Source organism: Labeo rohita, unplaced genomic scaffold (genome assembly GCF_022985175.1).
Source record: "Labeo rohita strain BAU-BD-2019 unplaced genomic scaffold, IGBB_LRoh.1.0 scaffold_290, whole genome shotgun sequence".
Classification (NCBI taxonomy): domain Eukaryota; kingdom Metazoa; phylum Chordata; class Actinopteri; order Cypriniformes; family Cyprinidae; genus Labeo; species Labeo rohita.
In genome coordinates this window covers 64029-75138 of record NW_026129207.1, presented here as the reverse complement: position 1 = coordinate 75138, position 11110 = coordinate 64029, and the positions used below count along the sequence as shown (strand labels likewise).

General features: G+C 37.5%; 1 protein-coding gene across 1 annotated transcript; it reads left to right on the top strand.

The window, feature by feature from the left end:
• The first annotated feature begins 298 nt into the window (after positions 1-298).
• Positions 299-5601, top strand: LOC127160132 (uncharacterized). Its single transcript, XM_051102783.1, has 9 exons — positions 299-359; positions 654-965; positions 1069-1377; positions 2044-2136; positions 3011-3067; positions 3486-3578; positions 4367-4395; positions 4657-4725; positions 4921-5601. The coding sequence occupies exons 1-9, from the start codon at positions 299-301 to the stop codon at positions 5029-5031; spliced, it is 1134 nt and encodes a 377-aa protein (XP_050958740.1). The 3' UTR covers positions 5032-5601.
• Positions 5602-11110: the final 5509 nt, after the last annotated feature.

Here is an 11110-nt window from a genome sequence, read left to right as displayed (position 1 = left end):
CAGTTCACATTGTTCGCATTTTGTTTTTCAGTTCAATAAAATATTATTTTCCCCTATATATTTCATAATTTAGGATTTCTTTTAAAAAACATTTAAAAAGTCTTGTGTCTCGGGGTTTGAACAAGTGTGGTAAAACTCACTAGGTTCTTATAACCACAATGCAGCTATATCATAGTGTCAAGACTAAACAGTCAGTTGTTTCAGATCAAGGGAGGTTAACACCCACAGGAGGGGCTGATGATGTTTAAAGGAAGAGTTGTGACTATATAATGAAAAGAAGGACTGACAGAAACAGAAAATGGCTGATAAGTGTCACATGTGTCTGCTGGGACTGATCATTCTCTGTCCACTCTTCACAGGTAAAGAAATCTGTCTATGATCTGTAAGACAATCTGTATAAGGTGAACAATTATTTCAAAAATGATTTAATTAATATAATCACTCTTGCAATGAGTCTGGCTGGAGTTTGAATGTGCAAAATGTGGTGTTTGCAGATGCTGTTTTATTGCTGATCACACAACTTTCTAGTGACCCTGAAGACCTTGATTAGCTTGTTTATGTGTATTTGATAAGGGTTGGAGCTAAACTTTGCAGAAAAAAAATACCTCTTTTTTTCTTCTTCTTCTTTTTTTTTTTTTTTAATTTTTTTGTAGGTAGCAGTGGAGTGAATGACACTGTGTTCTGCAATTCTGGTGAAAATGTCCGTCTGCCCTGTAATAATGCTCTTTCTGACTGCAATTCAACTACATGGATCTATAAGAAACATTCAGGGACAGTTGAACTGGTTGCTGGAGGAGAAAAGAAGAATGACATAGAGAGACATGAGAGACTGAGTCTGGGCTCTGACTGCTCTCTGAACATCAAGAAAGTCACAAAAGAAGATTATGGATTTTACAGCTGCCGACAATATGTGAATGGACAACAACAAGGAACTGATGCATGTGTTTATCTGCATTTTCTTGATGGTCAGTGTTTCTGTGAATGTATATGTTGATTTAAACAGTAATATTGTTGTCCCTGAAAAAACTGAAATCAGTCATGTAATCTTAGTCTTATTTTCTGTTTCAGTATCTTCATCATCCTCACAGACTGAGATGAGACCAGGCAGCTCTGTGACTCTCTCCTGTCAGTTGTATTATGATGGAGTCTCTTGTGATACTTTGGTCCGTACTGAGGGAATTCAGCTGATCTGGGTGAATCAGGCTGGTGTGAATCTGCAGACAGACTCCAGATATCAGATATCATTCTCCTCAACACACTGTAACAGCACTCTGACTACAACACTCCTGAATGAAGATCACAACAGAGAGTGGAGATGTCAGGTTAAACAGAGGAATGAACTGAAGACCTCAGTCACATATACTGTCAATTATTCAGGTAAGAAACTAAATTTCTTCAATTAATTTCAGAAAAATCTCTGATACAAAGAAAAGACTTATTATTAATAATGTCAAATTTATGGGCTGCAGCTCACAGTGACACTGTGTTTGACAGACATATAAATGAGAATGTGGTTATATGGTAACACCTCTCTTCCCAAAAACTGCTGCTGTAAACAGTGATTATGGAAAAACAAACTGTATGTAACATAATGATCACGTATAACAATATGATGAATCAGGCTGGTGTGAATCTGCAGACAGACTCCAGATATCAGATATTATTCTCCTCAACAAACTGTAACATCACTGTGACTACAACACTTCTGAATGAAGATCACAACAGAGAGTGGAGATGTCAGGTTACTCAGAGAAATGAACTGAAGACCTCAGCCACATATACTGTCAAGTATTTAGGTAAAAAAAAAAATATATATATATATATATATATATATATATGATGACTAATAATGTAATTGATTCAGGAAAAACTGAAGGTTTATGGGCTGCAGCTCACTGTATTCACTCACATATAACAGAGGCATAATTAACTCTGTAAATTGTGATAAACACAAATTGTATGTCATGTGATGTAAGGATTAAGTATGAAAATATGATCTTAATGTTTAAAAGTACAATACATCTGAGCATTTATCATCTGCAGCTCCAGTTGATACAACAACACTGATTCCAGTCAGCAGCTCAAACTCTGAGAAGAAATCAAGCCAAACTACCGCAGCAGTTCCTACACAACAAGGTACATGATCATTGACACGCATGAAATCAAACAGGGCTACGGTAAATTTTCATTACTTAAACTTAAAAGGGTCATAGGATGCCCATTTTCCACAAGCTGATATGATTCTTTAGGGTCTTAATGAAAAGTCTATAATATACTTTGGTTAAAAATTCTCAGTGGTTGTGTAAAACAGCACCCTTTTTACCTTGTCAAAATGAGCTCTGCAAAAATCATCCCGTTCTGAGGGGATTGCTCCTTTAAATGCAAATGAGCTCTGCTCGCCCCGCCTACACTTGCTAACTAGCACATTATTAGGACAGGCAATCACAAAGATTCATAAAAAAAAAAAACACCTTATACTCACTTTTGCTGTAAGTGAAGCTGGATCACGAATGATTCACGCGAATATAGACGGATATATGTAGATCGGGAGCCGCATTCCTTTTACAAACAAACGTAATCCACTGCATCTTCAGTGGCTCAGATGTTGGGAGTAAATGACGACCACTATGTTCATTATTACATCCAGCAACACAACACCTTGATCACTCAGTCAGAGATATTCTTGTCTAACTTACATCCCTGCTCCGGCATCGAAACAATGGAGGTCTGACTGTTACAGCTGATCTGAGGTAAGACGCTCATGTCAATCAACTATCATGGGAGCGGCCTCTGTCGATGTGAATTGATAAAGGGGATATTATTTTTACAGATTAATTAAAAACCACTGCATGGATTTTTATCATTATAGGATAAATTTGTACATACACTGCCACCACACATTAATGTTCAAACAACATGAAAAAGTGAACTTAGAATCCAATGACCCGAAGAAGCTTATGTATTTTATAAAATATGGTGCATCTGAACTAAAATCCTGCACTTTATACAGATACACAGATTACCCCAACCCCTGAGACAACTTCAGCTCCAATTACTACACAGCAAGGTATTTATGCATCTCACTAATTTCAGTGGTTTAACATAACAGTTACAGTAGAATTGGTATTGACACAACTGATTTGTTATAGACTTTACGAGAAACTTATCACTGGTCTTGTTTAATTTGTAGACCTCAAGCACTTGTTTCCCCCCTCAAAAAAAGCAAGTCTACCTGAAAGCAGCAATGAGACTTTAGTTATTTTAGTTTTTCAGCATAAACTATTACAATCATAGTGAGCACTTATTAAAAATCATTCTATGTCAGATAGCACCTCAGCAGAGACTGATATGGAGCTGCTCCAAACTAGCAGTTGAAATAAAATAAACTCAGTACTGTAAAAGGAATGTCTGTAATATTTCTTTTTTGTTCATGCACTTAAATATAATCTTTGAAATGGTGAATCTGAATGTTTCTCTCTATATAGTCTCTCCCTCAGTGATTGGGATTGTCGTTGCTGCTGCATTAGCTGTTCTCCTTCCTGCTGTTATTTTCTGGGTGATTTGTAAAAAAAGAGCTGGTGAGGTTTCAGAGTTCACAGGTGTTACAATAAACAAGCATTTCAAAATATATGACTAAGTATTTACAGATACAGTTGAGGTTAACTTTTACATCCAACCTTTCAGAATCTGTAAAATGTTAATTATTTTACCAAAATAAGAGTGATCATACAAACTGCATGTTATTGTTTATTTGATACTGACCTGAATAAGATATTTCACATGAAAGATGTTTACATATAGTCCTCAACAGAAAATAATAGCTGAATTTATATAAATTTCCTCGTTCAAACTTTTACATTTGCTTGGTTTTTAATACTGAATTTACAAATAAGAATTTGTATGACCTGAAGGATTTTTCTGAAGAACAGCAGGCAGTTTAACTGTTCAGGACAAACAAGTGACCCATGAACAACTATCACTAAATAAAAAAACACCTGTGGATCATTCAGGTAAGAACACAATATTAAGAATCAAGCGGATGTGACTTTTGAACGGGGTCATTTTTATAAATTCAACTATTATTTTCTCTTGTGGAATATACATAAACGTCTTTTATGTAAAAATATTTTTTTCAGGTCACTACTAAATAGACAATAACATGCATTTTGTATGATTCCTCTTATTTTGGTAAAATAATTAACATTTTGCAGATTCTGAAAGGAGATAAGGAGGATATTGACCTCAACTGTATAGATATAAATATGCATTTATTATTTATCAGTGTATCATTTGCTTTGGAGACATTCTGTGTTTTGGTGATGAGTTATCACAAATATTCCCATTATATGGCACCATTATTTTTCAGATAACAGAAGAGAGACTAATGACCCTGTGGTAAGTGTCATAATGCCAAATATCCATGAGGTTGATACATTAGTTGTTATTGTGTCTATATTTACAGCTCCAGGGCTGAGTGTGTCCGATATATGTGCACTTTTATAGGTCAGGTTAGATAAATGCATCAGCTGAATGAAAAGTTAGTATATTTGTACTGTTTCTTATTTATGTCACATATAACAATAATGGAACCAATGATGCAATTAACATTTGAGGTCTTTTATAAATTAACTTCAAAATGTTTCCATTGATGTTAAGGAGCATAAAGATGATGTTACTTATACTGAGGTTGCCACATACTGTAAAATCCAAGCCAAAAAGAACAAGGTGAGTAAAACACATTCCTGTTCTTCTTTCAATGTCCTCTAATGCCATCCACCTTCAACTAACAGGACAGTTTGCAAATCAGTTTTATTCTTAGATGCAGGTCCTCTATTTTGTATCTTGAGTTATCTAACATCATGGTACATTTGTGGGTCAACTCTTGCACTTTGTTTGACCATATTTGTGATGTTCATTTAGGTTCATGATGATGATAAAGTGACTTATTCTTCTATCAGAGGAGCAACAGCTGAACCTCAGGATGACTGCAGTCAGCTTTATGCCTCTGTGAACAAGAACCATCACAAATAACTCAAACAGACAATAATTATACAAAGAGCTCATAATATCAGTCATAAAGGAATTTAATTGACTCCTAAGGATTTCAGTCAGTCCCATAATAAATGCTGTCATTCACATTTTAACAAACAAACCAGAGTGGTGATCTGATTATAGTATTTTGGTCAGTTTGCAATGCTTATTCAAAGTAGCTGTCTGCTTGATGAATTAATGTCAGTGCCTTTTTTTATTAGTTCTGGATGAAAAATCATTCCTTATGCTTGTACAAAGAAAACAGAAAACAGAAAGAGTTGTGTAATGATTTAAATGTTTATCGCAATATGACATGAATGATAATTTGGTGTTTGTACCCCTTTGAGCAGCTGCTTTCAGAAATACTTGTAATATCAGATTTTATTTGTCAATAAAAATTTAAGACATGAAGCAACCTATATCAAATGTATATTTACATTGTTAGTGTTAATGTGCAGATTGTGCCTGTGAGGAACTTGATTGTAGGTGGTTTTTCATTGTAAATATAGTGCAACGTAACTGTTATCACATCCTTATTTAAACTATTTCTGTGCTTGAGGTATTTGTCTGATGCAGAAATGTTTAGAAATGCTTAATTTAATAGCTGTATAGAAGAACTGAGAATTAGTTTTAAAGAAACAGAAGAGATAATATTTATGAATCATTTCATGATTTAATGATTCCATTACTTTAATGGTTCTATGACTATTATTTAAGTATGTCAAGGAAGAAATATTTAAAAATAAATCCACTGCCAAATGATGAGATAATTTTAATAATAAATACATTTCTCTTACAATTCTTGCAGTATCTTTTTTTTTTTTTTTTTTTTTTTTGCACCATTGTAGTTAGTTATTGGCTGTGTGTGTCTCATAAGAGTCCTTTGTTTGGGAATCAAACTACACTGATATACATTATATACATATATATCCATCTGACATATTTCTTTAAAATTGGCATTTCTTTCTGGCTACTTTGTATAGGTTTCTATGTAAGTACTGGTACTTCTGAGGCTGGAACTTAGCAAGTTTGAAGTAAAAAGTATTGATGGACGTATAATATGTGTCAGGAGCATTCACCCCATATCATTATCTCATTTTTGACCAAGATGGCTTTTAGCTGGTTTTGCATCTTAACTTTTCATATACAATATATATTTTTGACAAAAATAAGTAATTAGACTATTTGTTTCCAAAAGGACTCTGTCAAAGACAGAGATTGAGTCTGAAATCATTGCTTATACCCTATTTGAGGAGACAGCCATTTGTAGTGGTCACCAAAATGGTAATGAACATTATAAAATACATTTTATAATGCACTGTAATAATGACTGTATAATCAGTGATATTTTTTTTTTTTTTTTTTTTTTTTTTTTTTTAGTGGAAGCAGAAATACACTATTTCTGTATCTTTAAATGCAAATGAACTGTTTTTCCCGCTTTTCCAAAATAGGACTTTGTCTTTACAGCTCACACCTCAGATACTCTGCTGAAAACTTCTGTTTGGTTTCGAATATCATGTCAATAGCGCTGAAATCATGCGTTTTAAAGCCATTCTGGTTTAAACTTCTGACATAAGATTTTCTTATCTCACACATCCGAACCACACACACAGAAAGTGTCTGTCACATGGTGTGAGTACTAAATTAAGCTCTTTTTCATATCTTATTGTGCTTAAACTGTCAAATACACACAAGTTCATGTTAAAAACACATGCAAGTTACCAAAACACAGTCGGTTATGTCTGTGAAGGTAAACAGCTGGGAAAGAAATCACATTTATATCAAGTCAAGTCAAGCCAAGTCAAGCTTTATTGTCATTCCGCTACATGTGTGGACATACAGTGGAACGAAATGTCGTGTCTCGCAGGACCACGGTGCTACATAAATAAACATAAATATGAACATAAATACACTAGACGTAGAAATTTTTAAACCTATACTTGTAACTATACATAATACTATACTATAAATAATTGACTATACATACACATAACCTAAGACAGACTATACAAGTAGTTTACATAATAACTGTGCATGATAATGTGCAGTAAAGGTTAAGAAGCAAATAGTGCAAAATGATTTGTGGTGCGTTGACAAGTAAACATTTGTTAAGTCTTTATTATGTCCTTGTAACATGTTAATAAGTGTTAATAAGAAAGTGTCTGGTGCATATAGAGATGAAAGAATGCTCTACTACAGGTGGTTTGTCCAGCCCACTCACCTGTGTGTACACTCAGAATTGCAAAAACTGTGTTTTGAGTTTTTCAACAGTTTACATTGTGGATAAGGTTTCAGAGGGGGGTGAGGTGGTTGGAATTGAGGGTTCTCACAGCCTGGGGGAAAAAGCTGTTGAGCAGTCTTGCAGAGTGGGCTCTGATGCTCCTGTAGCGTCTTCCTGATGGCAGGAGCTGGAAGAGATGATGGGAGGGGTGGGTGGAGTCCTTCACGATACTGGTGGCTTTACCTGAGCATCGTGCAAGGAAAATGTCCAGAAGGGAGGGGAGAGGGGCACTGATGATCTTTGCAGCTGTGTTCACTGTCCGTTGTTGGGTCTTGCGGTCAGCAGCACTGCAGTTCCCGTACCAGACAGTGATGCAGCTGGTCAGCACACTCTCAATGGTTCCCCTGTAGAATGTGGTGAGGATGGGTGGAGGGAGACTTGCCCTTTTCAGCCGGCGGAGAAAGTGTAGGCGCTGTTGTGCCTTCTTGGAGAGTGACATGGTGTTGGTGGTCCAGGTGAGATCCTCCGTGATGTGCACCCCCAGGAATTTAGTGCTGCTGACTCTCTCCACAGCTGAGCTGTCAATGGTCAGTGGGGGGTGGTCAGCAGAGTTCCTCCTGAAGTCCATCACAACCTCCTTTGTCTTACTCACACTGAGGGACAGGTTGTTTGCACCACACCATTCAACCAGTTGTGCCACTTCCTCTCTGTAGGGTGTTTCATCGTTGTTGCTAATGAGACCTACCACCGTTGTGTCATCAGCAAACTTGATGATGTGGTTGGAGCTGAACTTGGCAGTGCAGTCGTGGGTCAGCAGCGTGAAGAGCAGTGGGCTGAGCACACAGCCCTGTGGGGCACCTGTGCTCAGTGTGGTAGTGCTCGAGGTGTTGTGGCCGACACGGACTGACTGAGGTCTTCCAGTTAAAAAAGTCCAAGATCCAGTTGCAAAGGGAGGTGTTAAGGCCCAGAAGGTTTAGTTTGTTGATCAGCTGTTGTGGGATTATTGTATTGAATGCTGAGCTGAAGTCAATGAACAGCATTCTAACATAAGAGTCTTTGTTTTCTAAGTGAGTAAGAGCCAGGTGGAGGGTGGAGGAAATAGCATCGTCCGTGGAACGGTTTGGACGGTATGCAAACTGGAGCGGATCGAGTGTGTTGGGGAGGCTGGTTTTGATATTGTGCATAACTAATCTCTCAAAGCACTTCATCATGATTGGAGTCAGTGCTATGGGACGGTAGTCATTCAGACAAGACACAGGGGACTTCTTTGGTACTGGAATTATAGAGGTGGATTTGAGACATGTGGGGACTACTGCCTGGCTTAGCGAGGTGTTGAAGATGTCTGTTAGGACATCTGTCAGCTGTGCAGCACAGTCTCTCAGTACACGGCCAGGTATGTTGTCAGGACCCGCAGCCTTGCGTGGGTTAACCCTGGATAGAGTCTTCCTTACATCGGCTGAAGACAGACAGAGTGCCTGGTTGTTGGGAGGTGTGGGTAGTTTTTGTGCAGGTGTGTCATTCTGCATTTCAAACCGTGCATAGAACTCATTGAGTGCGTCTGGGAGGGTTGTGTCATCATCGCAGGCCTGTGGCAGGGGCTTGTAATCAGTGATGGTCTGAATGGCTTGCCACAGGCTCCGTGTGTCCGTGTGTTATATAAGATCTGTGTATTAAGTGACAGCAGCATACAGTACATATATTGCTATCTACGCTGTTAATATGACCCAAACCATAATATAAAAACAGAAAATCACTCAAGATGGAATAACTTCTACAGCTTTAATAAAAAGACATTTCTTACTTGAATGCTGCTTTTAAATGCTTTAGCGTAAAGATAAAAATGGTTGATTGTGCATCAACAGTTGTGAGCAGAGCCTGCAAAATGTGACATAACATTTTACAGATTCTTAAACGGCTTGTTCTGAGACACTGCTTATGTTTTATGGGCATTAAAAAATTGTTTGTGGATTTTCATCATTATAGGGTGGTTGTGTACACACACTTCAACACACATTTATGTTCAAACATGTAAAAGTGAATTTTGTATAATAGTTGCCCTTTAAAGGTGCTATATACAATTTTTTTAAACACTAAATGTGTGACGAAGAGTCAGAGGCGTTTGGATCCATTTGCAGCAAAGTTTATTAGTGCAACAACAAACTACAGGGGCGATCAGAGTCGTAATCCAGAGAACAGGCGTAATGGTCGGGGCAGGCGGCAGTATACAGAGTCCAATAAACAAGCGGAAAGGTCGGGGCAGGCGGCAGAATTAAATACGAAATAGCAATCCAGATCAGGTAACCTTAAGACAAACAGGGAAAAACGCTCGGAATTGATCACCGTGGCAAATCAAGACTTCGCAAAGACTAACAGGAAACAGGCCTCTTTATAGGAAGTGGGTGATAGGCTAAAGGGTGTCCTAGGCATGGGGCACATGGGAAACAGAGTCTGAATGGGATGGCTAGAACTCGGGTGATGGCTCCCTCTGGTGGTGCGGGAGAGACGATGCGGGAGCCTCATTTGTAACAAAATGCTACACAGAAAAACCACATCTCAGACCAAAACAAGCATGCCCTTTGGCCACACCACCACCCTCTGTTCATCCATGCCCATCCCCCGGAATATATTTGCTGATTATGATGAGGTTTTTCTCAAATATTTTTTCAAATATTGTGTTTATCTTGAATAAATAGCTTTTTGTGTGTATGAACAGCTGTTCCAATAGTTAGACAACTGGCTGTAATATGTGAGTGAGTTTAGTCGTCGTTGGTCTATCTCGCTAATAAACAATAATCATGTGTCATCATAAAACCACAATTACAATGCCCATTAATTGTTTGAGATAGCAGTCTGTGACAGAAACAGTAATAGTAGTTTGGGCAGAACAGAGTCTGCGTACCGTTATTCTTTTGGGGCATTGCACACCAATAATGTCCAGAGTACAGCAATAGAAGAATAAAACAATACAACAAAATACAGGCAGAGGACAGTGTCTCTGTAGACACAAACACCATCACACATTTCTAGAGGAACATACTGAGTAGTATTATTTGACTATTTTTATTATAGTGTTTTAGCACCTACAGGAAAAACCATATACCAAGGAAGATTTTGCAAGATTCAATTTGTTGTAGAAACCCACACAAAGAAGAAGAGGAACTGACTTCAGAAAGTGTGAAAATTCACACCCATCAGTCTAAACTGGGTTCGGAGATGACCACACTGTTCTCTGTGGGTTGAACCAGTGTGGGCAAACTAACTGAGTTTTCACACTTTGTAGTGATCAACGGTGAGCTCACAGAACTCAAAGTCAGACCACAAAGAGGATAAAAGACAACCAGTGGGGTTGAGGGAAAAAAAAAAATCTTGCAATAAATTGAATCTGCTACTTCATGTTACAGCAGCATACACAAATAAAAGGCAACATGGTGTGTCTGTTTGTGTGTGTGTGTGTGTGTGTGTGTGTGTGTGTGTGTGTGTACTTGTTTTTGCTACATTGTGGGGACCAAATGTCCCCACAAGGATAGTAAAACCTGAAATTTTTGACATTGTGGGGACCGGCCTCAACTTGAAATGTTAAATTATACTACGTGACAACTTAGATATTTGAGATGAATCAGCTTAAAATTTAATTTAAAAAAAAATTAAAATAAGGCAGCTGGGTTACTTACCCATCTGTTAAGTTTAGCAAACACAAATATCTAAGTTGTTACTTAGTACAACTTAACATTTCAAGTTAACCAAACCTATTTTAGTTGACTGAACTTAAAATTTTAAGGCAGCAGGGTAACAAATCATTTTAAGCTGACTCAACAAATTGTGTTTTTTATTTTTTACAGTGTGGGAGACTCAGTCACA

Bases quoted from the DNA above. Each gene is read 5' to 3' on its own strand.
- LOC127160132 (XM_051102783.1), top strand. From the start codon at position 299: ATGGCTGATAAGTGTCACATGTGTCTGCTGGGACTGATCATTCTCTGT. The intron at 1,378-2,043 runs GTAAGAAACTAA...TATCATCTGCAG, and splicing joins ATATACTGTCAATTATTCAG to CTCCAGTTGATACAACAACA. The intron at 4,726-4,920 runs GTGAGTAAAACA...ATGTTCATTTAG, and splicing joins TCCAAGCCAAAAAGAACAAG to GTTCATGATGATGATAAAGT.